Source organism: Artemia sp. Qi Xiang Cuo, chromosome 7, assembly GCF_049724085.1.
Source record: "Artemia sp. Qi Xiang Cuo chromosome 7, ASM4972408v1, whole genome shotgun sequence".
In the NCBI taxonomy this organism is placed as follows: domain Eukaryota; kingdom Metazoa; phylum Arthropoda; class Branchiopoda; order Anostraca; family Artemiidae; genus Artemia; species Artemia sp. Qi Xiang Cuo.
Window position 1 is genome coordinate 69,175,518 of NC_142800.1, and position 27,652 is coordinate 69,203,169.

General features: G+C 36.6%; 1 protein-coding gene across 1 annotated transcript in view; it reads left to right on the plus strand.

The window, feature by feature from the left end:
- Positions 1-12,150: 12,150 nt before the first annotated feature.
- The window catches only part of amon (prohormone processing protease amontillado), a 336,087-nt gene continuing 320,585 nt past the window's right edge, over positions 12,151-27,652 (plus strand). Inside the window, exon 1 of the mRNA XM_089092529.1 lies at positions 12,151-12,341. Within this exon, the coding sequence (XP_088948655.1) occupies positions 12,165-12,341 (177 nt within the window). The 5' untranslated portion in view covers positions 12,151-12,164. The remainder of the gene's footprint in view (positions 12,342-27,652) is intronic.

Below are 27,652 nucleotides of genomic sequence, written 5' to 3' on the forward strand. Positions count from 1 at the left end.
ACACCAAGCAATACTTTTAAAAAGGCTTTATTATATTATTTCAGAACAAGGTCTTTTCTTAATATTACTCCTAAACCCATTTTACAAGATAAAGTACTCATCTTTTTCACTCCCAACATTACTTTACGACTTTTTTGTATGTCCTAACACCAGCATTACTTTTCAAAGGCTTTATTATATCTTTTCAGAACAAGGTATTTTCATGATATCCCTCCTAAACCAATTTTACAAGTTGAAGTACTCATCCTTTTCACCTACAACTTTACTTTACGACTTTTTGCATACCCCAACATCAAGCAATACTTTTCAAAAGGCTGTATTATATTATTTCAGAACAAGGTCATCAAGCAAGGTTCCACTTCAATTCAGATTTTCCCCAAAGACATTAAATTTAAAGTTCTCCTTCAAATTTTTCATAGAAGATAGAAAAAGTTATGCATTGAATAATTCATCATTGAATAATTGAATAATTCGTTAATATTTCATCATGAAGATAAGGAGCTCCACTTTAATTCTGAGATTTTTCCCAAAGACATAAAAATTTCAAGCTATGTTCTAAATTTTAGCATAGAAAATAGGAAAAGTTATACTATGATTGTGAATATTTTCCATGCAGATAGAAAGTCGCCCCCCCACCCAACTTTTTGGCCCCTCCCCCCATTTTTCTAACAATTTTTTTTGTGCGCTTGAGACACAGAAGACCCCCCTATTCTCCCCCTCCAAGTTACCCCCCCCCAATATATCATTTCAGATCAAGTTCTCTTCTTAATATTCCTCTTCAACTTATTTTATAAGTTGAAGTACTCATCTTTTTTCACTCCCAACAATACTTTGCGACTTATTGCATACACCAACACCAAGCAATACTTTTCAAAAGGCTTTATTATAACTTTACAGAACAAGTTCTTTTCTTAATATCCCTCCTAAACCAATTTTACAAGTTGAAGTACTCATCCTTGACAACCACAACTTTACTTTACGACTTTTTGAATACCCCAACACAAAGCAATACTTTTCATAGGCTTTATTATATCTTTTCAAAACAAGGTCTTTTCTTAATATCCCTTCTAAACCTATTTTAAAAGTTGAAGTACTCATTTTTTTCACCCCAAACACTACTTTACGACTTTTTTGCATACCCCAACACCAAGCAATACTTTTCAAAAGGCTTTATTATATCTTTTCAGAACAAGGTCTTTTCATAATATCCCTCCTAAACCCATTTTACTAGTTGAAGTACTCATCATTTTCACCCACAACTTTACTTTACAACCTTTGGCATACCCCAACATCAAGCAATACTTTTCAAAAGGCTTTATTATATTGTTTCAGAACAAGGTCTTTTCTTGATATCCCTCCTAAACCCATTTTACAAGTTGAAGTACTCATCTTTTTCACTCCCAATATTACTTTACGAGTTTACATACCACACACATTACATACCACAACATCAAGCAAGGCTCCACTTCAATTTAGATTTTCCCCCAAAGACATTAAATTTAAAGCACTGTTCCAAATTTTTCATAGAAGATAGAAATAGTTTTACTTTGATCGTGAAAAGTTAGCTCAATTTTGAATTTTACCAAAGAACTTACAGTTCAATTCTAATTTCTCCAGAGAAAATAAAAAGCTTCCACTTCAGTTCTTCATCTCTCAAAGACATAAAAAAATGTAAAGTTCTATTCTAAATTTTTCCTTAGAAGATAGAAAAAGTTATGCTATGATTGTAAATATTTTACATGAAGATAAAAAGTTCCGTTTTAATTCTAATTTTCTCAATGAAGTTAAGAAAAGTTCAAGTTCACTTCTGAATTTTGTCTATGAAAAGAAAGAAGATACAGATCAATTCAATTTTTTCCAGAGAAAATAAAAATTTTCCACTTCACTTCAGATTTTTTCTCAAAGAGATGAAAAAATTTAAAGTACTGTTCCAAATTTTTCATAAAAGATAAAAAATAGTTATACTTTGATCGTGAAAAGTTAGCTCAATTCTGAATTTTACCAAAGAACTTACAGTCAATTCTAATTCCTCCAGAGAAAATCAAAAGCTTCCACTTCAGTTGTTAATTTCCCAAAGACATAAAAAAAAATTAAAGTTCTATTCTAAATTTTTCAGTAGAAGATAGAAAAAGTTATACAATAGTTGTGAATATTTTCCATGAAGATAAAAAAGTTCCACTTTAATTCTAAATTTCCTAAGCGAAGTGAAGAAAAGTTTAAGTTCTCTTCTGAGTTTTCTCAATAAAATAGAAATTAGTTACAGATCAATTCTATTTTTTCCAAAGAATATAAAAAGGTTCAGCTTCAGCTCTGAGTTTTCTCAAAGAGATGAAGAATTTAAAGTTCTGTTCCAAATTTTTCATAAAAGATAGAAAAAGTTATACATTGACTGTGAAAAGTTAGCTCAATTCTGAATTTTACAAAAGAACTTACAGTTAAATTCTAATTTCTCCAGAGAAAATAAAAAGCTTCCACTTCACTTCTTAATTTCCCAATGACATAAAAAATTTAAAATTCTATTCTAAATTTTTCCATAGAAGACAGAAAAAGTTATACCATAGTTGTGAATATTTCCCATGACAATGAAAGGATCCATTTGAATTCTAAATTTTCTCAGCAAAGTGAAGAAAAGTTAAAATTCTCTACTGAATTTTCTCAATGAAAAAGAAATTAGTTACAGATCAATTCTATTTTTTCCAAAGAATATAAAAAGGTTCAGCTTCAGTTCTGATTTTTCTCAAAGTTCTGATTTTTCTTCAGTTCTGATTTTTCTCAATTTTCTCTGAAAAAAAAGGAGAATTGATCTGTAACTTATTTCTTTTCATAGAGAAAATTCAGAAGAGAACTTGAACTTTTCTTAACTTCATTGAGAAAATTAGAATTAAAATGGAACTTTTTATCTTCATGTAAAATATTCACAATCATAGCATAACTTTTTCTACATTCTATCGAAAAATTTAGAATAGAACTTTAAATTTTTTTATGTCTTTGGGAAATTAAGGACCGAAATGGAAGCTTTTTATTTTCTCTGGAGAAATTAGAATTGAAAAGTAAGTTCTTTGGTAAAATTCAGAATTGAGCTAATTTTACACGATCAAAGTGTAACTATTTCTATCTTCTATGAAAAATTTGAAACAGTACATTAAATTTAATGTCTTTGGGGAAAAATCTGAATTGAAGTGAAGCCTTGATGTTATGGTATGCAAAAAAAAAGTCGTAAAGTAAAATTGTGAGTGAAAAAGGTGAGTACTTCAATTCGTAAAATGGGTTTAAGAGGGATATTAAGAAAAGACCTTGTTCTGAAATAATATAATAAAGCCTTTTGAAAAGTATTGCTTGATGTTGGGATATGCGAAAAGTCGTAAAGTAAAGTTGTGGGTGAAAATGATGAGTACTTCAACTAGTAAAATGGGTTTAGGAGGGATATTATGAAAAGACCTTGTTCTGAAAAGATATAATAAAGCCTTTTGAAAAGTATTGCTTGGTGTTGGGGTATGCAAAAAAGTCGTAAAGTAGTGTTTGGGGTGAAAAGGATGAGTACTTCAACTTGTAAAATGGGTTAAGGAGGGATATTAAGAAAAGAACTTGTTCTGAAATAATATAATAAAGCCGTTTGAAGAGTATTACTTGGTGTTGGGGTATTCAAAAAGTCGTAAATTAAAGTTGTGGTGAAAAGGATGAGTATTTCAAGTTATAAAATTGGCTTAGAAGGGATATTACGAAAAGAACTTGTTCTGAAAAGATACAATACAGCCTTTTATAAGTAGTGCTTGGTGTTGGGGTATGTAAAAAGTCGTAAAGTATTGTTGGGAGTGAAAAAAGATGAGTACTTCAACTTATAAAATAAGCTTAGGAGGAAGATTAAGAAGAGAACTTGATCTGAAATGATAAATTGGGGGGGGAGGGAAAAAGTTTGGGGGGAAGGGGGCCTTCTGTGTCTCAAGCATGCAAAAAAGTGTAAAAACATAGGAGGGGAAGTTGGGTGGAGGGTGGACCCTTCTTTGTCTCAAACTCGCAAAAAAGTGTAAAAAAATGGGGGGGGGGGGGCAAAAAGTTAGGTGGAGGGGGGCCTTCTGTGTCTCAAGCGCACAAAAAAAAGTATTACAAAAAATGGGGGGGGGGGCAAAAAATCTGGGGGGCCTTCTGTGTCTCAAGTGCGCAAAAAAAGTATTATAAAAAAGGTGGGGGTCAAAAAAGTTGGGGGGATCCTTCTGTGTCACAAGTGCGCGCAAAAAAAATATTAAAAAAAGGAGGGGCAAAAAGTTGGGGGAAGGGGGGGCAGGCCCGCTTGTATGGTGAACAATAAAAATCCTAACATCAATAAACATAAAACATACATAAAAAAAAAACATCAAATAAAACATAGAATGATAGCCCGTTTGTATGTTGAACAATAAAAATCTTTACATCCATAAACATAAAAATCCATATAAAAGAAAATTCAAATAAAACATGGAATGATAGCCCGCTTGTATGGTGAAGAATAAACATCCTTACATCCATAAACATAAAAAATACACACAAAAAACATCAAATAAAACATGGAATGATAGCCCGCTTGTATGGTGAACAATAAAAATCCTTACATCCATAACAGAACTATGAAAGAACATCAAATCATATAGCCATCAACAAACCATATAACCATCAAACCATACAACCAACAACAAACAGAGCTCAGAAACAACATAATAACATATAAACAAAAAACTATATAACTAACAAACAATGTAATAATCAACAAACAGAACTCTGAAACAATAATAAATCATATAACCAAAAAACAATATATACATCAAACAATAAAATCAACAACAAACATAACTATGAAACAATATCAAACCATATAAAAACAAACAATATAACCATCAAACCATATAACCATCAACAAACAGAACTATGAAACAACTTCAAATCATATAACCATCAAACAATATAACCATTAAACCATATAACCATCAACAAACAGAACTATGAAACAACATCAAATCACATAACCATTAAACAATATAACCATCAAACCATATAACCAACAAACAATATAACCATCAACAAACAGGTCTAGAAAGAGGTGTTGTCTTGTACGTACAGGGATTCTAGGCATCTGATTGGTCTAGAAATAACACTTTTACCAAGGACATTAAATCTCGTCCAAAATATTTACCAAGGACATTAAATCTCGTCCCAAGTTTTTACCAAAGACATTATATCTCGTCCAGGCTTTTACCAAGGACATTAAATCTCTTCAATGCCCATTTATGGATGTAACATCAGTATGTAAATATGGGTTTCTACTCCCCTCACAGCCCTCAGGACAATGGTTGTAAGTTATGCCCTAGGGGCATATAAAGTTTTTATAGAACGTGTTGTCGTAGAAACTTCAAAAAGGGCTCATTCGATTAGAAATTGAAATGGCTAGTACCCTTTTCAATTGTTGAAAATAATTGGAAGGCAAACAACGCCCCTTCCATGCCCACCTTTTTCCCAAACCCTCCCAATCGAGATTGTGAAATGGCCCGTTTGATTTGCGCAGTTAAAGTCCAGGAAGTCATACCTTTGAGTAGCAAACTCCCCTCACAATCTTCAGATCCATGGTTATATGCTATACCCTAGGGGTACATAAGTTTTTATTGAAATATTTGTCGTAGAAACTTGAAAAAGGGCTCATTAAATTGGAAATTCAAAGGTCTAGTGACCTTTTTAATAGTCGAAAGTGATTTGAGGGCAGCTAGCCCCCCTCTCTCGCCCACCTTTGCCCCAAACACATCCAATCAAAATTTTTAGATAGCCATTTTATTTAGTGTTGTAGATTTCCAGATAAAAATTATGTTTTTGAGGAGGACACTCCCCAACAGCCCTCAGGGCAAGGGTGCCCTTTTGTAAGTTATGCCCTGGGTGCATATAAGGTTCTTATAGAACGCGTCGTCGTAGAAACTTCAAAAAGGGCTGATTCGATTAGAAATCGAAATGGCTAGTGCCCTTTTTAATAGTCGAAAGTAATTGGAAGGCAAATAATACCCCTTCCAAGCCCACCATTTCCCCAAACATATTTAAACAATATTTGTAGATAGCCATTTTGTTCCACGCAGTTTAAAGTTTAGGAAATTATACTTTTGAGCAGGACACTCCCCCACAGTCTTCAGGGCAAGGGTTATAAGTTATGCCCTAGGGCCATATAAGGCCCATCCAATGACAGCCCCCCTCCCCCCACAACCTTGAGGGCAAGGGTTTTAAGTTAAGCCCTGGGAGCATGTAAGGTTTTTATGGAAAGCAATGTTGTAAAAACATCAAAAAGGGCTCATTAAATTGAAAATTGAAAGGGATAGTGCCCTTTTAATAGTCATAAGTGATTGAACGGCAACTAACCGCCCTCTCACGCCCACCATTTCCCCAAACACATCCAATGAAAATTTTGAGATATCCATTTTGTTCAACGTAGTCGAAAGTTCTGGAAACTAGGTCTTTTAGGATGATAACCCCATCAGAGCCCTCAGTGTGAGGGTTGTTAGTTATGCCCTGGGGGCATATAAGGTTTATATAGAAATTTGTTTTACAAATTTCAAAAGGGGCTCATTTGATTGGAAATTGAAATTGCCCTTTTTAATAGTCGAAAGTGAGTGGAGAGTAACTAACCCCCCTCTCACGCCCGTCATCTCCCCAAACACATTCAATCGAAGTTTAAAGATAGTCATTTTGTTCAACATAGTTGAAAGTTCTGTAAATTATGGATTTAAGGATGACAAACCCCCCAGAGTCCCCAGGGCAAAGGGTGTAAGTTATGCCCTGGGGGCATATAAGGTTTTTAATGATATAGGTGTCGTAAAAACTTCAAAAGGGGCTCATTCAGTTGGAAATTGAGAGGGCTAGTGCCCTTTTTAATAGTCGAAAGTAATTGGAAGGCAACTAACACACCTTCCACGCCCACCATCTTTCCAAACACATCCAATCAAAATTTTGAGATAGCCATTTATTTCCACGCAGTTAAAGTTCAGGAAATTATATCTTTGAGCAGGACACTTCCCCCATAGTCTTCAGGGCAAGGGTTATAAGTTATGCCCTGGGGGCATATAAGTTTTTATGGAAATCTTTGTCGTAGAAAATTGAAAAAGGACTCATTCAATTGGAAATTCAAAGGTGGAGTACCGTTTTTAATAGTCGAAAGTGATTTGAGGGCAACTAGCCCCCCTCTCTTGCCCAACTTTTCCCCAAACACATCCAATCAACATTTTTAGATAGCCATGTTGTTTAGTGTTGTGGATTTCCAGATAGAAATTATGTTTTTGAGGAGGACACTCCCCAACAGCCCTCAGGGCAAGGGTTGTAACCCTTGCCTTATATGCCCTGGGGACATATAAGGTTTTTTATGATAGAGTTCTTGTAAAAATTTCAAAAGGGGCTCATTCAATTGGAAATTGAGAGGGCTAGTGCCCTTTTTAATACTCGAAAGTAATTGGAAAGTAACTAACACCCCTTCCACGCCCACCATTTCCCCAAAAACATACAATCAAAATTTTAAGATAGCATTTTGTTTCACGCAGTTAAAGTTCGGGAAATTATATGTTTGAGCAGGACTCTCCCCCCACAGTCTTCAGAGCAAGGAGTTATGCCCAGGGGGCATATAAGTTTTTATTGAAATCTTTGTCGTAGAAACTTGAAAAAGGGCTCATTCAATTGGAAATTCAAAGGTCCAGTGCCCTTTTTAATAGTCGAAAGTGATTTGAGGGCAACTAGCCCCCTCTCTCGCCCACCTTTTCCCCAAACATATCCAATCAAAATTTTTAGATAGCCATTTTGTTTAGTGTTGTGGATTTCCAGATAGAAATTATGTTTTTGAGGAGGACACTTCCTAACAGCCCTCGGGGCAAGGGTTGTAAGTTATGCCCTAGGTGCATATAAGGTTTTTATAGAACGCGTCGTCGTAGAAACTTCAAAAAGGGCTCATTCGATTGGAAATTGAAATGGCTAGTGCCCTTTTTAATAGTCGAAAGTGATTGGAAGACAACTAACACTCCTTCCACGCCCACCATTTCCCCAAATATATCCAATCGTAATATTGAGATAGCCATTTTGTTCCACGCAGTTTAAAGTTCAGGAAATTATAACTTTTAGCAGGACACTCCCCCCACAGTCTTCATGGCAAGGGTTATAAGTTATGCCCTGGGGGCTTATAAGGTTTTTATTGAAATCTTTGTCGTAGAAACTTGAAAAAGGGCTCATTCGATTGGAAATTCAAAGGGCTAGTGCCCTTTTTAATGGTCGAAAGTGATCTAAGGGCATCTAACCCCCCTCTCACGCCCACCTTTTCCCCAAACACATCCAATCAAAATTTTTAGATAGCCATTTTATCTAGTGTTGTGGATTTCCAGATAGAAATTATGTTTTTGAGGAGGACACTCCCCAACAGCCCTCAGGGCAATGGTTGTAACTTATGCCCTGGGTGCATATGAGGTTTTGATAAAACATGTCGTCGTAGAAACTTCAAAAAGGGCTCATTCGATTGGAAGTTGAAATGGCTAGTGCCCTTTTTAATAGTCGAAAGTGATTGGAAGACAACTAACACCCTTTCCACGCCTACCATTTATCCAAGCAAATCCAATCAAAATTTTTAGATAGCCATTTTGTTCCACGCAGTTCAGGAAATTATATCTTTGAGCAGGACACTCGTCGTCGTAGAAACTAAAAAGGGCTCATTCGATTGGAAATTGTAATGGCTAGTGCCCTTTTTAATAGTCGAAAGTGATTGGAAGACAACTAACACCCCTTCCACGCCCACCATTTCCCCAAACATATCCAATCAAAATTTTTATATAACCATTTTGTTCCACGCAGTTTAAAGTTCAAGAAATTATACCTTTGAGCAGGACACTCCTCCCACAGTCTTCAGGGCAAGGGTTATAAGTCATACCCTGGGGGCATATAAGGTTTTTATTGAAAGGTTTTTCGTAGAAACTTGAAAAAGGGCTCATTCGATTGGAAATTCAAAGGAATAGTGCCCTTTTTAATCGTCGAAAGTGATTTGAGGGCATCTAACCCCCCTCTCACGCCCACCTTTTCTTAAAACACATCCAATCAAAATTTTTAGATTCCCATTTTATTCAACGCAGTTAAAAGTTTTGGAAATTAGGTTTTTAAGGATGACAGCCCATTCCCCCTCCAGAAGCCTCAGGGCAAGGGTTTTAAGTTATGCCCTGGGAGCTTGTACGGTTTTTATAGAAAGTGATGTTGTAAAAACATCAAAATGGGCTCATTCAATTGGAAATTGAAAGGGCTAGTGCCCTTTTTAATAGTCGAAAGTGATTGAAGGGCAGCTAACTCCCCTCTCACGCCCACCATTTCCCCAAACACATCCAATCAACACTTTTAGATATCCATTTTGTTCAACGTAGTTGAAAGTTCTAGAAATTAGGTCTTTTAGGATGATAACCACCTCAGAGCCCTCAGTGGAAGGGTTGTAAGTTAGGCCCTGGGGGCAGTAAAGTGCAAATTATGTTCTGGCCTTGGGAAGGCATAGGGGTTTTGAGCCCAACTTATGTTAATTTCTGCTCGTTTTCAGTTTGACTCGGTTATTTATTGTAATTTCTGATCGTTTTAGGTTTCATTTATTTATCGATGCTGATTTGCGGTAGTTTCACGCTTGGTAGATTATTTGATTTTATTTTTGCTCATAATTTGTTTAATGAAGTTCTTTTCTTTTCTTTGAAAAACTTGTTTTGTGTAAAAAGTTTTTTTAATTAATATATACATAGAGTGATGGTGTTTCACTTGCTATATCAAATAGCTTATATTTGTTTGGAATCTGGGGAAGTTAAAATCTCAGACCTAGTCTTGATATCTCATTTTTAACAAACGGGGAAAGGTACTTATTCCTTACTCTTGATAAATTGACTGCTTACTTTCAACCAAAAGTTTCATGCTATGGAAAAAATTATCAATCCTTTGGATGTTTAAAAACCATATGCCCAAATTAAGGTGAAATATTTGTCGTAAATAAAGAACAGCCAGAAATAAAAAGGATGTTTTAGTTTCAGATAATTTTTCTGTCTTCCTAGGGTGTGTTAAAAATGGTCCAGGATTCTTATTGATTTATTTGGAACAATTTTGGAGTCCCCGTAAATGTGAAGGTAAAGTCAACATCCAGACGCTCGGGCAATATTGAAAATAACACTCAACTAATTAAAAATATAAAGTCCTCATGATCTGGTACAGAAACAGAAACTTCAATCAACGCAAACAACTGAGAATCATGGACACTGTTGCCACGAGTCTACTAATATGTGCTTTAAACCACAAAGTTGAATCTAAATAAATACCTAATTATCTGAATACATCTTATTTTTTTATGGAGGAAATTCCAATTAAAATAATTTGAAACGACATACGCCTCACTGACTTCGAACTTTACAACTTCTCTAGGTTAGGTATTGATCGATTATCATGAAACCCAGAATTTACATTCAGAGCAACAGTTTCGAGGGACAATCGTAGGTCCTTACAAATCGTAGGTCCTTTCCAATCGAATGAGCCCTTTTTGAAGTTTCTATGACAACGCTTTCTTTAAAAATCTTATATGCCCCCAGAGCATAACTTAAGACCCTTTCCCTGAGAGTGGGGGGGAGGGGTTCATCCTAAAATTCCAGAACTTTCAACTACGTTGAACAAAATGTTTATCTCAAAATTTTGATTGGTTGTGTTTGAAGAAAAGGTGGGCGTGAGAGGGGGGTTAGCCCTCCAATCACTTTTGACTATTAAAAAGGGCACTAGCCCTTTGAATTTCCAATCAAATGGGCCCTTTTTCAAGTTTCTACGACAAAACTTTGAATAAAAACCTTATATACCCCCAGGGCATAACTTAAAACTTTAGCCCTGAAGACTCTGGGGGGGGGGGGTCATCCTCAAAGATCTAATTTCCAGAACTTTGAACTACGTTGAACAAAATGGCTATATGAAAATTTTGATTGGATGTGTTTGGGAAATGGTGGGCGTGAAAGAGGGGTTAGTTTCTCTCTATTCACTTTCGATTATTAAAAGGACACTAGCCCTTTCCATTTCCAATCAAATGAGCCCTTTTTGAAGTTTCTACGACAAGACTTTCTATGAAACCTTATATGCCCCGAGGGCATAACTTACATCCCTTGCCCTGAGGAATCTGAGGGGGGTTATCATCCTCAAAGACCTAATTTACTGAACTTTCAACTACGTTGAACAAATTTTGTTATCTTAAAATGTTGATTGGATGTGTTTGGGGAAATGGTGGAAGTGAGAGAGGGGTTAGTTGCCCTTCAATTACTTTCGACTATTAAAAAGGGCCCTTGCCCTTTCAATTTCCAGTCGAATGAGCCATTTTGAATTTTCTACAACATCGCTTTCTATAAAAACCTTTTATGCCCCCAGGGCATAACTGACACTCCTTTCCATGGGGGCTCTGTGTGTGTGTGTGGGGGGGGGGGAGTTCATCCCCAAGGACATGTTATGATGTTATGATTTTCATCATAACATCTTTGGGTAAGGCTAGACTTTTTTGTGTTAAAAAGCAATAATACTCTTTACCTTGTGACAAAGCAGTGGGTAAAGCTGTACTTCTTGAGTGTAACTTCGATGGTTCAATCCCACGAGTGACGAGGAATTTAGTATATCATTATTTTCTCAGAACGATTTTTTTTTATCCTGTTGTAGCACAGTGGATTTATGCTTCGCTTGGTAATACGGGGCCCTGGGTTCGGTCCCCGCTGCAGTTAGGCTGAGAAACAAGCTTGCTACTTGTCACTGTTAAAAAGACCGAGCAACTAAAACGTCGATTTGACGCCCTGTGCACCAGTTATGGCTCTGGAGGATCTTTATTCTTTCTTTCTATTTTTGTTACCAAAAATTCCGTTTTTTGAATTTCAGCTACCGTTCGGCCGAATCGCTCTCTACTTACAGTTCATTACCCCGAACTGTTTGATCGCTCATTCCGAGGATTTTTTCATTCTTTCACTTATTCCTTAATATGTTCATGGACATTTGCTTCCCATCTCCAATTATTACCAGAGATCGTTTTCCTTTAGAGAGGATGCGGGAATGGATCGATTGTAATCCCATGCGCGGGATAGTGGGACCCTCATAGTTTTTTTTTTGCCTCTAGGCTGAATTTCAGTTTACGGAATGCTTTAGTGCTGAGCTTTGAGATGTTAACTTTGAGAACATGTAGAGTATTAGGAATCGTATTAATCTTCTCTTTAGCTGTAACATCATTGCCAAATGAAGTGTTCACTAATGGTTTTTGGGTTAAACTTAAAAAAACACATTCTTTAGAAGAAGTAAATGACCTTGCCAGAAAACATGGATTTGAAAATTACGGACCGGTGAGCTATGTCGTTGTTTTTGTTTCTAGCCCTTAGTTTCTCAAGAGTCAACTCATTTTTTTTGGTGGGGAGTGACCGGCAATATGTCGTACTTCAATATTTTGCGTTTTAGCTCAACAGTGACAAGTTGAACATTCGCATTTTTGCGTTTTACAAAATAAATAAGAAACTCTTCTCCTCATCAGTAATAACACAATTAAAGGAGAGGAATGTAATTATCATGCAGTAATAATTTATTTCTAACCAACTAAAATAGTAATTTAAACAGTTGAGTATGCAAGCGAGAGAGAGACAGAAACAAAGGTTTTTTTGTAAAAGTCAGAGGCTCAAGATCAGGAATACGTGGCAATTAACTTACATTGGTATTTGACAGCCTTTTGCTTTTCCAAAAACATAATTTATTCCAAATTGCAGTAATATCCTGGTATTATCGTACCAAGGCGTAAGAAAGGGCAAAATTTACTGAAAAGGAAAAACTGAATGCAAGAAGAAGAGAGATCTTTCTTTTTCAAAAGTGAGTAATATCCAGAACAGAGTAAAATTGAATGATCTAAAGTGTATTCTTTCGTTTTAATGTGCGACAACCATGTGTAATGAAACATTTCTAGAATTATGATTTCTCTGAAGTTACTCTGCTGTAGTTTAAATAGGAACACAACGAAAGCCAAATTAAATGTCCCTGACACAGTTATTTCTGCTCTTTTTAAGGATGTATTTGCGTAATGGTGTATTTCGGGGAGGGGCCAACATCGTTTAAAGAGAATCTTTATCTAAAACAACAAAGATGTCAGCTATATAAAATATTACTATGAGAAATTACGGTGAAATTTAAATATTAAATTTTGAGGGGCTGGAACCCAAATGACCTCCGTCCTTATGTGCATAGCTTTTCCATTTTTCTGAAAGTTTATAGATTGTTTGGTAGTTTTATTTAGCCAAACAAACATAAGGTCACTTTTACAAAACTTTTCATGAGAGGTCTTTCAAATTAATATGGAAGAGGACCCCCCTCCCCAAACACAAAAATCTCATTTGCAGGAATATATCTAGACTCAGCATGCAAAGTGGGTGTTCGAGGATGAAGAAATGGAAAATGTAAGTTTTTAAAGATCGATGCTACAACAATTTAAACTTTCCACGTAAAAAATAGGGATTGATGGGATGGCCAATCTCCCGCGTGTTTCAGATAGCCCTTTACAAACAGATCATTTTGTTTTTATTTAAATAAATAATGTTATTTTTTATTTCATTTTATTGTAGATAGACGATATGAAACACTTTTTTATAGTTCTCGTGTATGTTTGATTTGACAGTATACTCATATTCTACACCACAGTGTAATTTTAATGAACTGCAGTGCTTCTCCTGTTTTATTAGCCTTTATTCGCCCTAATCATACAGAATGGTTAATGGTAGAAAGTTGACAGAAGACTCACTCGATCTCAAGAATTTGTGGTGTAGTTTCCTTTTCTAGTGACAAAATGGATAAAAGAGCAACCAGCCACCGTTGCTTCTCCTGTGTTTAACAATTACAAAATAGCCATTCGACTACAGACCCAGGGACAAGACCACAAAATTATCCAAATAGCCTATTTTAAAACGCAGGCTTCATAGACATGTTTTACTGTCTAATCAATGACTTAGCGAATGGCGGTTTTTCTCACGACACACCGCTACTGATACCTACCTTGACATCTTGATATCTAGTGCCCCAGTTATGTGATTTGAATGAGCTCTTAACCGTCTCTCTATGATATTCTAGTGGCCTGCTAGCGCTGGATAAAAAAAGATAGAAAAAAGAAAGGGGACATACAAGTGTTAACCAAGGGGAAGTGCAATTTTCTCTTGATTTTCAAAATGCGGAACGAAAACTTTCTAGAAAGAGTTTTTGACCGTGGTGATTTTAGTGGAATAGTTTATTTATTTTAGTTCCTACTGATTTCGAGAATTTTCAAGCACAATTTTTTCGCGATTACTTTTAACTCTCGCTTAGACCGTGGTTTGCATTTTTGAATCAGCTTCAGTTTGCTGATGCTGCCACAACTATGAAGAAAGAGTAGGAGAAATACCACCCGATCTTTCGCAACTAAAATGAATAGTCACTTGAAACTTTAGTTTTATCACCGTTAAGATTCTATATTGGCCATAGGAGAGGTCTAAACTGCAGGGATCGAGTGGTAATACATCAATTGCAAATTTTTAAATCGTTCCATCTCTGTGCTGAAAGATGCCAAGAAGATTAATTTTGTTATCCAAGATTCAAAGTTTTCGTAAATCATATTTTGGTTTGGATAATTAATAGCTTGTTCTTACTTACCTAACACTTAACTTCTTACTTCCCTTAGGAAATTTTCCGTTATGTAAATATTCTGGCTCCCCAAAATTGATTTGTCTCAAAGAATTGTTACCCTTTTCAAAACTGTAATTTTTGGCTGTCTTAAATCCAGAGATACCTCTATTAGATTTTTTTGCAAGCTTTAGTATCCATTATAAAACCTGAAAAATTTGTAATGTTTTTAAACCTGAAATATCAATATCAGGCTTAGTTCACAGCCAAGCTGTCTAGTACACAAGTGATCCTAATTTCGTGTGGAAAGTGATTTAAATATCCAAGTTAAAATCTTATGAAACGCCAGAAATTACTACTTACAAGTAATTTAATCATTTTCAATTGAATTTACCGAACCTGATCAAGTGAAAAAGAAAGTGAAAAAGAAAGTGAAAAAGTGAAAGTGAAAGTTTTTCACTCTTTCAAGTGAAAAAGAAAGGCGGCTCAAAGATCGGCCGCGTAATTGAAATGATAAGCTGTATTTCATTATTAAACGATCTGCGGTTCTAGAATGTATTTCTAAGCTGACATCTCATGGTGCTGATGCGATTTGTGCTAAGCATTCTCGAGTGGAGTTCTACTTTGATAATTGAACGCCTAACAATTGTTTATCAGATGACTTTTGCTCCGGCTTAGTGACTGATTTATTCAGCACCATAGTAATAACTCCAGTTCTAAAAAAGGGAAAGCCAGCTGACCAATGCTCGTCTCTTAGGCTTATTAAATAAAAAAAACAAGTTTTTTTTAACTGAAAGTAAGGAACGACGTTAAAACTTAAAACGGACAAAAATTATTCCGTATATGAAAGGGGCTGTCCCCTCCTGAACGCCTCGCTCTTTACGCTAAAGTTTTTTATTGTTTAAAAACACAGAGTTGTGAGAAGTCAAACTTTAGCATAAAGAGCGAGGCGTTGAGGAGGGGACAGTCCCTTTAATAAATGAAACAATTTCTGTTCGTTTTAAGTTTTAACGTCGTTCTTGCTTTCAGTTAAATAAAAAAAAAATTATTTAATTTTTGAACGTTTTTGGATTATTGCAGGTTTTGATTTTGGCTCAGCGTACATGAATAATAATAAAAAAAATTGAATATTAATTTTACTTTTATTTGGTTAAATGGCTTTCTCGAAACTTGTTTAATTTTATTTACGAACGTTTTTATTAGTAATAAATATACGTAACTTACGAATTAACTTACATAACGAACTTCTATATTCATATATTTTTAATACGTATATTAGAGGGTTCGCACCCTAGTCAATATATTGCTCTTTAAGCTAAAGTTCGAATTTTGTTCCAATTCTTCAAAAATGAATTGGAACAAAAATCACAAAGGCCGTTAAATCTTAATCACAAAGGCCGTTAATTAGAATAAATAGCTCTTGTGAAAGTACTAAAAAATCTTTGGCTTAAAGAGCGAGGTATTGACTAGGGGGTGCACCCAATCATATACGTAATATTTTCTGTTCGTTTGAAGTTTTGATGTTGCTCCTTAATTTCAGTTGAAAAACTTTTTTTTATTTAATTTCTGATCTTTTTTAAATAATCCTGGGAAATCCGGCACCCCCTTCATAGCAATGCCGCTTCCCCCATTAAAACTTCCTCCATGGTAATATCCTCCCACATAACCCCCGCCCCACAACCCCCCCCCCCCACTACCAGAAAAAATCCCACCTGAAAACTTCTGTATACTTCCCAATAACCAATGCTATATGTTAACATTGGGTAAAGTTCATAACTTTCAGCCCTCCCCCAGGGGACTTCTGGGGATTAAGTCATCTGCCAAGATATAGTTATTAGATTTTCGACCATGAAGAACAAAATGGCTATCTCAAAATTTTGATCGGGTGACTTTGAGAAAAAATGAGCGTGGGAGGGGGCCTAGTTGCCCTCAATTTTTTTGGTCCTTTAAAAAGGGAAATATAACTTTTAATTTTCGTTCCGATGAGCCCTCTCACGATATTCTAGGACCACTGGTTCGATACGATCACCGCTGGGGAAAAAAATAATAAAAGATAAATACGCATCCGTGATCTTTCTTCTAGCAAAAAATGCAAAATTCCACATTTTTGTAGATAGGAGCTTAAAAACCTGTGCAGTAGGGTTCTCTGATACTCTGAATATGATGGTGTGATTTTCATTAAGTGTCTGTAATTTTAGGGGGTCTTTCCCCCTTTTTTCGAAAATCAGCCAAATTTTCTCAGGCGCTTAACTTCTGATGGGTAGGACTAAAGTTTATGAAAATTATATATTTGAAATCAGCATTAAAATCTTATTCTTTTAATGTATCTATTGGTATTAAAATTTCGTTTTCTAGACTTTCGGTTACCATTGAGCCGGATTGCTCCTTTGTTACAGTTCATTGCCACGAACTGTTTGATTACCGTCCCTCCAGCTCTGTGTGAAGTATTTTAGTTCAAAATGGTTTCTGAAACATATATTTGGTGTTATCGACCAGACAACCAGTTTGGTTTTAAGCATGGTAAAGGTCACCCTTTTACTAATCTGTTACTAGATGCTAGTAAAAATAATTATGTGCTTTTTGGCTGAGTTGGACGTGGCTAGAGCCCTTGATTCAGGTATTAACTCGTATATTATTTTAGTTGTTCATAAGTGCAGTGTTAATAGCTCTGTCGTTTGTACTTTGAGTAATCATAGGCAGCGCAGTCGCGCTGCCTGAGTAAAGAACGATGTTGGCACAATGTATTATTTTTTTTCCATACCAGGGTACTTCGTATCGAAGGAGTTGTCGTAGAAACTCCGAAGAGGGCTCATTCAAATGAAAATTAGATTGGCTAGTGCCCTTTTTAATAGTCATAAGTTATTGGAAGACAACTAACACCCCTTCCACGCCCACCATTTCCCCAAACATATCCAATCAAAATTTTGAGATAGCCATTTCGTTCACGTAGATGTAAGTTCTGGTAACTAGGTCTTTGAGGATGACAACGGCCCACAGCCCTCAGGGCAAGGGTTGTAAGTTATACCCTGGGGGCATGTAAGGTTTTATAGAAAGTTTATCGTAGAAACTTCAAAAAAGGCTCATTCGATTGAAAATTGAAATAGCTAGTGCCCTTTTTAATAGTCGAAAGTGATTGGAGGGTAACTAAGACCCCTTCCACGCCCACCATTTCGCCAAACACATCCAATCAAAATTTCGAGATAGCCATTGTGGATCAACGCAGTTGAAAGGTCCTGAAATTATATCTTTGAGCTGGACAATACCCCACAGTCTTCAGGGCAAGGCTTGTAAGTTATGCCTTGGGGGCATTTAAGGTAATTTATAGAAAGTGTTGTCATAAAAACTTGAAAAAAAAGGCTCATTCGATTGGAAATTCAAAAAGCTAGTGCGCTTTTTAATAGTTGAAAGTAATTGGAAGGCAACTAACCCCCCTCTCATGCCCACCATTCCCCCTAACATTTTTGGGGGACTTCGTATCGAATTCTTTTTTTTTATTCAATATTTTATTCAATACCAGGGCACTTCGTATCGAAGGAGTTGTTGAAACTTCGCAAAGGGCTCATTCGGTTGGATATTGGAATGGCTAGTGCCCTTTTTAATAGTCGAAAGTGATTGGAAGACAACTAACACCCCTTCCATGCCCACCATTTCCCATGACACATCCAATCAGAATTTTGAGATAGCCATTTTGTTCAGCGTAGTTGATTTCTAAATAGAAATTATGTTTTTGAAGAGGAAACTCCCCCCAACAGTTCTTAGGGCAAGGGTTGTAAGTTATGCCCTCGGGGCATATATGGTTTTTATATAAAGCTTTGTAGTAGAAACTTCAAAAAAGGCTCAATGGATTGGAAATTCAAAGGGCTAGTGTCCTTTTTAATAGTCAAAGTGATTGGAGGGCAACTAAACCCCCTCTCACGCCCACTATTTATCCAGAAACATCCAATCTAAACTTTTGATATAGCCATTTTGTTCAAAGTAGTTGAAAGTTCTGGAAGTTAGGTCTTTGAGGGTTATAACCCCCCACAGCCCTCAGGGCAAGGGTTGTACGTTTTGCCCTGGGGACATACAAGTTTTTATTGAAAGCGTTGTCGTGAAAACTTCAAAAAGGGCTAATTTGATTGAAAATTGAAATGGCTAGTACCCTTTTTAATAGTCGAAAGTGATTGGAGGGCAACTGACGACCCTTGCCCTGAGGACTCTGAGGAGGTTATCATCCTCAAAAACCTAATTTCAAAAACTTTTAACTATGTTGAACAAAATGACTATCTTAAAATTTTGATTGGATGTGTTTGGGGAAAATGTCGGTATGAGAGGGGGGTTAGTTGCCCTCCAATCACTTAATTCTAGTGCCCTCTTTAAGGGTCAAAAGTGATCGTAAGGCAACGAACACCCCTTCCACGCCCACCATATCCCCAAACACATCCAATCCAAATTTGGAGATAGTCGTTTTGTTCTACGTAGTTGATTACCAGATAGAAATTATGTTTTGAGGAGGATACTCCCCCTGCAGTCCCCAGGCCAAGGGTTGTAATTTATCCCCTGGGTGCATATAAGCTTTTTATAGAAATCTTTGTCGTAGAAACTAAAAAAGGGCTTATTTGATTGGAAATTCAAAGGTCTATTGCCCTTTTAGTAGTCGAAAGTGATTGGAAGGCAACTAACCCCCCTCACACCCAACTTTTCCCCAAACACATCCAATAAAAATTTTGAGATAGCCATTTTGTTCAACGTGGTTGAAAATTCTGGAAATTAGGTCTTTGAGTGTAACAACCCCCCCCCCTCTCCCCCACAGCCATCAGGGCTAGAGTTGTAAGTTATGCCCTGGGGGCATATAAGATTTTTATACAAAGCGTTGTCGTAGAAACTTCAAAAAGGGCTCATTCGATTGAAAATTTAAATGGCTAGTGCCGTTTTTAATAGCCGAAAGTGACTGGAAGGCAACTAACACCCCTTCCACGCCCACTATTTCCCCAAACACATCCAATCAAAATTTTTAGATAGCCATTTTGTTCAACGTAGTTGAAAAATCTGGAAATTTTATCTTTGAGCATGACACTCCCTCCCCCCTCCAGGTCTTCAGGGCAAGGGTTATAAGTTATGCCCTGGGGGCATATGTGGTTATTATGGATGGAATGTTCATACAAAGGTCAGCGTGAAGGGTCGGGGCATATGAGGTTTTTATAGATAGCGATGTTGTACAAACTGCAAAAAGGGCTCATTCGATTGGAAATTAGAAGAACTTGTACCCTTTTTAATAGTTGAAAATGATTGGAGGATACCTAACACCCCTCTCACACCCACCATTTCCCCAAACACATCCAATCAAAATTTTTAGATAACCATTTTGTTCGACGTAGTTAAAATGTCCGGAAATTATTTTTTTTTGGGGATGACACTCCCCCCCCCCCTTCCCGCCCTTAGGGCAAGGGTTTGGAAGTTATGCCCTGGGGAAATATAAGATTTTTTTCTAGAAAGCGTTGTCGTAGAAACTTCAAAAAAGCTCATTCAATTTGAAATTGAAAGTGCTAGTGTCCTTTTTAATAGTCGATTGTGATTGGAGGGCTAGTAACCCCCTCTCACGCCCACCATTTCCCCAAACACATCCAATCAAAATTTTGAGATAGTCTTTTTATTCTACATAGTTGAAAGGCCCGGAAATTATGTCTTTGAGGATGCCACTCCCTCCCCCAACCCTCAGGGCAAGGGTTGTAAGTTTTGCCCTGGGGGTATTTAAGGTTTTTATAGAAAGGACTGTCGTAGAAACTTCAAAAATGGCTCATTCAGTTGGAAATTGAAAGGGCTAGTGCCCTTTTTAATAGTCTAAAGTGATTGGAGGGCAACTAACCCTCTTCTCAAGCCCACCATTTCCCCAAACACATTCAATAAACATTTTGAGATAGCAATTTTGTTCAACGTAGTTGAAAGTTCTGGAAATTAGGTCTTTGAGGATGACAGCCCCCTCACAGCCCTCAGAACAAGGGTTGTAATATATGCCCTGGGAGCATATAAGGTTTTTATAGAAAGCGTTGTCGTAGAAAATTAAAAAAGGCTTATTCGATTGAAAATTGAAAGGGCTAGTGCCCTTTTTAATAGTCGAAGTTTTAATAGTCGAAGATATGGGTACAATACATCATTTTATTTTTATTGTTTAAACCAGGGCACTTCGTATGAAAGAAGTTGTCATAGAAACTTCGAAAAGGGCTCATTCGATTAAAAATAGAAAGGGCTAGTGCGCTTTTTAGTAGTTGAAAGGGATTGAAGGGCAACTAATCCCCCTCCCACGCCAAACCTCCCATTTGCCCATTATGTTTAAAACTAAATGTTGTCTAAAGATTACACCAAAATGCACTGTGTTATTGCTAATTCTCAATACGGTATCTCAGCAGTTTCCCAAGAACGACTGAGGGTATTATGTTCAAACTTTCGGGACTACTTTTGCTCTTAAGATTTAACCAAATCAAAATAGCGTAAGTGTATCCAAGCTATCATAGGCAGCGCGCCAGCACTGCCTAAGTAAAGAACGATGCTGGCACAATGTGTTTTTTTTCTCCATACCCGGGCACTTCGCATCGAAGGAGTTTTCGTAGAAACTTTGAAAAAGGCTCATTCGATTGGAAATTGGAGTGGTTAGTGCCCTTTTTAATAGTCAAAAGTGATTGGAGGGCAACTAGCCCCCCCACGCCCATAATTGCCCCAAACACATCCAATCAAAATTTAGAGATAGCAATTTTGTTCAGTGTAGTTGATTTCCAGATAGAAAATATGTTTTTGAGGAGAATACTCCCCCACAGTCCTCGGGGCAAGGTTTTAAGTTATGCCCTGAGGGCATATAAGAAGGATGTTTGCACAATGTACTTATATATTATTTTTTCCTTTAGAGCAGGGCACTTCATATGGAAGGGGTCGTCATAGAAACTTCAAAAGGGGCTCATTCAATTGGAAATCGAAAGTTCTAGTGCCCCTTTTTGATAGTCGAAAGTGACTGGAGGGCAACTACGCCCCCCCCCCCCCCACGCCCATCATTCCCCCAAACACATCTAATCAAAATTTTGAGATAGCCATTTTGTTCAGCGTAGCTGATTTCCTGATAGAAAATATGTTTTTGAGGAGGACCCTCCCCCACAACCCTAAGGGCAAGGGTTTTCAGTTATGCCTTGGGGCATATAGGGTTTTTATAAAGGAGTTGTAGTAGAAACTTCAAAACAGGCTAATTTGATTGGAAATTCGAAGGGCTAGTACCCTTTTTAATAGTCGAAAGTGATTGGAGGGCACCTAGCCCCCCCCCCCCACGCCCATCATTCCCCCAAACACATCCAATAAAAATTTTGAGATAGCCATTTGGTTCACCGTAGTTGATTTTCACATAGAAAATATATTTTTGAGGAGGAAACTCCCCCAGAACCCTCAGGGCGAGGGTTTTAATTTATGACCTGAGGGTATATAAGGTTTTTATAGAAGCCAATGTTGTAGAAACTTCAAAGCAGGCTCATTCGATTGTAAATTCAATGGGTTTTTGCCAGGTTTAAATTTCGAAATCGTTTGGTGGGCAAATAGCCCCCCCCCCCCCCACGCCCATCATTCCCCAACACACATCCAATCAAAATTTTGAGATAGCCATTTTGTTCAGCGTAGTTGATTTCCTAGATAGAAAATATGTTTTTGAGGAGGATACTCCCCCACAGCCCTCAGAGAAAGGTTTTTAAGTTATGCCCTGGAAGCATATAAGGTTTTTATAGAAGGCGTTGTCGTAGAAACTTCAAAAAGGGCTCATTTGATTTAAAATTCAAAGGGCTGGTGCCCTTTTTAATAGTCGAAAGTGAAAAGAGATATTTTTTGTTGTTGTTGTTGTTTAGACCAGGGCACTTCGTATCGAAGGAGTTGTCGTGGGAACTTTGAAAGGGGTTCATTCGATTGAAAATAGAAAGTGCTGATGCCCTTTTTAATAGTCGAAAGTGATTGGAGGGCAACTAATCCCCCTTCCACACCCACCCTCCCATTTGCCCATGACAGTTTAAAAACTAAATGTTGCCTTAAGATTAAAACAAAATACACTGTGATAATGCTAATTCCCAATAAGGCATCTTAGCAGTATCCCAAGAACGACTGAGGGTATTATGTTCAAACTTTCGGGGCTACTTCTGCTCTTAAAATTTAACCAAATCAAATAGCGTAAGTGTATCTAAGCTATCAAAGAAAGTAAACAGATTTTTTTGCGAATGGTATCAAGTTTTTCATTTTAGTTCAACTAGAGGAGGTATGAAAGGCCAGAACAAAATTTGCACTTTACTGAAAAAATACAAATGAATGTGCATTGTCAGTTTAATATACATATACTGATATTTAGTAATCAAAATGTTAATATTATTTGATTTAATAAAGTTATAAAAGTAAAAACATTTATATATTTTTTTCAGTAAAGTGCAAATTTTGTTCTGGCCTTGGGAAGGCATAGGGGTTTCGCGCCCAACTTATGTTAATTTCTGCTTGTTAGTAGAGTAAGAAGTACCATTTTGCCAAGGCCCCCGTACCAAACAGGTTTTTTTCTGGTAGGTAAACAGGTCATTACACTCTTTGCCAATAGGAACGGGTACAACTTGATTGGTGATTAGGATTTGAATATAAGGAATAGTTTTCTTTACAATTCATATTAGTAAAAGAATTGAATTCAAAGAGAATAGTTTTTTTTATTTGAAAGGATATTAGTGGAGAAAAAATGAGTGGTGCATTTACACTATTGGAGATTAATGATGGAACCGACAGCAGCAGCAGCAACGATATACGAGTACCTAATGTAGCTGTGGAAATAACTGCTGGTTGTAGACTATGTTTTGAATGGGACACTATGTATGCTATTTACGTGATATCAATACGTAAATTTAAGCAAGAGGAGCAGCTTTGTTTTGCTGGAAAATTAAATATTCTCCATATAAATAAACTTCGGTCAGCATTAGATGTCCTATCGAAATATATTGATGAGAACAAAATGCATCAGTGAATATTATTATTGTAATTATGTTCAATAAAAGTGTTTCTAAATCAATGGTATTTTTTTCTTTTTCTATAGTAGACTAGCGTATATTTTTTTTTAGAGTACAAAACGAGATTCTGATTAGTCTGAAGTTGGTTGTGAGAGATTTAGGACTCTAAGAAATTGATAGATTCGAGAAAGATCGACTCATGAGGAATCTAGTTCTTATGGAAAAACATTTAGTTCGATATGAGTGTTTTATCGATTTATCCATTAACAGGACAATCTAGTCTTAAGAGCGGCTTATTAATATAATGAAAAGTGATTACCCGTGCTGTGACTTTTGCCTTAAGATTAGACGTTGATGTCAAAATTTCATTAAAAAGTTTTTTGATATTGTGATAAATAAACGTCAAATTGATTTTGCGGATATTATTTTAAAAGTATTTTTGTATAAATTCTGTACTTTTTTTTTTTCATAATAATTTTTTTGTTAACGTATTATTCAATCCTCTCTCTCTCTCTCAGACAATTTTTTTTTTTCGTTGCTAGCTCAGTTTAATTTTTTCAGTGATAGCGATAACACATGAAAAAATGTTCCATACATGTCCGTTATGTATGTACACACAGGGCAGCTGGTCATCATGTGAGAATTGCACAATGATTGAGGAGTATGATGAAAAGTGTAGATTATGCAACCCGTGTAAATTGCATAGAGGATATGCTGTACAAATTAAAGGTTGTAATTCCTGTCTTGAAGAGGTGTGTGACTCTCATCCTAGAGGTCACCTATGCTACAATTGTCATTATGATAAATGTAAGCAGTGGGAGAGTACATATCCCGGTATGATTGGAAAGAATCCTAATCGGGATTTTAGTTTATTGCTACGAGATTGGTATCGTCGTGGTTTTAGATTGTTCTGGGAGGAGGAACCGGGTCAACGATTCAACTTTTGGAACAACAAGATAATATGGTTTCTACGTCATTGTTGTGAAGACACTGGGTGTTATGATTATAAGCCCACTGATTTCTATTTGGCTGTGACGGAATGTGATTCGACACTTGAGGACACTGTTTGTGAAATTGCTTCAAATAGGCAAATTGAAATATGTGAATTCTATAGAATGAATGCGAATAGTATCATTGACTATACAAAGAGATATGACAAGAGTGAAGTCACACTCTACTGTAGAAAATGTGACCCTGACATTGCACTACATCAGGATCAGTACACTGTGAAGTCAGATAATCTACCTGCACTAGTTGTTGTCGACAAATACCTAGTAGTGGATGAAATCTAAAGAGTAGAAAAGTCGTTTTATCATGTATATAATTTTTTTTTTATTAATAAACAATTTCACATACATCTTTAGAACATTTTATTATTAGGGCACTAAAATAAATATTAAATACACTTGTAAGTATATTCTCCACTAGAAAGTCGCTCAATTCAGGTAAGTCAATGTAGATGTTGAGAAACTGTTTGTAGGTGTAGCCGCGACATTTGATCATGAAAAATAGTAGTGCATGAAAGCCACATGTCTTAGTCGTTAAATCCTGTACTCTTCGTTGATTTTGAATAATGCTTTTCCAACTGCTTTCAATAAATTTGCTGATGTATTGAACATAGAATTTATACGAGAGGCCAAGATGATCAAAAAATTCAATATTCTTCGCTGTTTGAAAGATGAATAGCCAATGACCAGTCTTCAAAGTTGATGGATTTCTATTAACAATGAGTATAGTCTTGTTAACACTTGGAATTTTTTCAATGAAGTCCGGGGGTATGCACTAGGACCTGTATTGGGACATGTACGGGTCCATACTAAATACATTGATTATTTGATTTGTGTTCATTGTGCAAGGTCTAGTAGAACACTGCCGTCGGGTGTGATTTCCCAATAGGTTTCAAATTGACTCAGTGATAGTAGCGTGATACTCTAAGTCAGAGCATTGGCAAATGTACACTCTAAACTTACATTCCCAGTTCGTACTATGGTCATATCTTGCGTGCCTGAAAAGTCCAAAACAATAGCCCCATAATTTTTTGAAAACATTGAATCGGTTATTCCATTTTCAAATAATTTAGAATCATGATCCAGGGATTGCATAGTCAACTCGTAAAGAGTTCTATAGGATTTTTTATCAAATGATAGAGTGTACAGTGGAATACCATTAACTTTGCACACAAGACTAGATAGACCGAAAAAATTAAAATCATGGGGGGATTCAGTCCAGGATCCAACGGCGCTGCCACTCTTCACAAAGGCCAAAGCCAATTTTGATGGGATTTCTCCATTGATAAACGATGAATCGCTATAGCTACGAGAACCAGTGGCACTGTGACGTTGAGTGGTGATTGTATGAGGGACAAGAAGTTTAATATTGTTACCAGTGGCTCTTAGCTTTTCCACTGCCAATGCAACAGAGCTCAGAACCTGTTGTTTCCGAACGTGGAGTAGTGCTGATGTGATAATGACATTTGCATCAGGTGCTGCAGGAAGTGTGTTTCTCAAAATGAAATTCGATGGGGCCATCCGTAACTTTATGTCAATATTAACATTGGGGGGTAGCCGTTGGGATATACTGAATATCTCATGATTTAATTTTCCAACTAGATGATACTCCTGGGTCACTGCAGTAGTCAACTCACCGTCAGTATCAACACCTGTTCGATATTCATAGCCCAATGATTGTCCTCTCATCTCCTTGTACGCCTTTGGCGTCATCATCATAAATTGTATGTAGCTTTCAGAGTTGGATAAATTATTGCTAGTGCTCACCAATGTCCCATTAATAAATACATTAATTTGTTTGAATAGGTTGTGTAGAATATAGTTTTCATAGGAGAGACCATCGCCAGCATTTGGAGTTGTATTATCTGACTTTTTCTTCACCACAACATTTAAATCAATAAATGTTGACGACAAATCAATGAAATAGTCTTGAAAAAATATTATAGTCATTGGAAAATATTTGAAAGTGTATATTTTCCGAGAGAGGTTGTTGAGGGTGAAATTGTTCATAGTAGCCATACTTGACACTGACATCAACATTTTTAGCATTGAATAGATTCAATGAGGTCGTGATTGATGTATATGATTCCTGGTGAGGGAGATAAGTCATCTCAGGAGAAGAAATCCTTCTTTGATCGAACAATCTTTTTCTTTTTCTTCTTCTGCTGCCGATTGGTCTTTGTGGTTTTATTTCTCAAAGTCCTTGTTGATGTCATTTGCTTCCTGCCTGGGTGGAGACTGATGACTGAATGATGCGAACGCATCCTTTTCAATCCCTCCCCATTTTGTCGAGATTTTAATTGTTCGCCAACGGCTCTTGCTGAAGATCTAATATTTCCTTTAACACTCTCCTTGAAATTCTTGCCCGACCCCCAGTCCTGTAGTGTGGGGGCAGCAAAATTTGATGCAGCAGGTACAAGATATTTTCTGGCAAGGGGTAGTGCAGAACGAAATAGCTTAGCAAACCAGCTACCAAGACCATAGCCAGACATTGTAGTACGCCCCTTGTAGTAGTCCAATCCATTGCCTATTTGACGTGGACTCAAAGCAATCAACATAACAGTCAATATCGGGACAGACAAATGGAATTCTTCTATTGTTCATTTTTTAGGTGATTGTACCGTCTTTGTCGTCGGCAATAGGTCGAAAATGACATGTAATCACTGCTAAGCCTTTTGAAATTGCTATTGGATCACCTAATTCAGTTCTTAGTGTTAACTGACAGAGTTCCAAATAGGAAGTGTTTACGGTGTATTTACTGAAGATGCTTTATATTGTAGTGGTGAACATGTTCTTGATTGGTTTTTCGTTCAAGAACTCGTAGGAGGGTAACTTTTGAATTACCATCCCGAGATGTTTCCACAAATGAAGCGTAGAGAAATATACAAGTGTCCGTGGAGAAGCTGGGTGCATAGTCTGTATAGATAGCATGGTCACCACCACTGAAATTTCCTGTCTTAATAATACGTTTTTTAAAACCAAGAAACTTACGTAAATTCTCATTGAGGAAAATTCTTTCATTCTCAAATGGATTGGTAA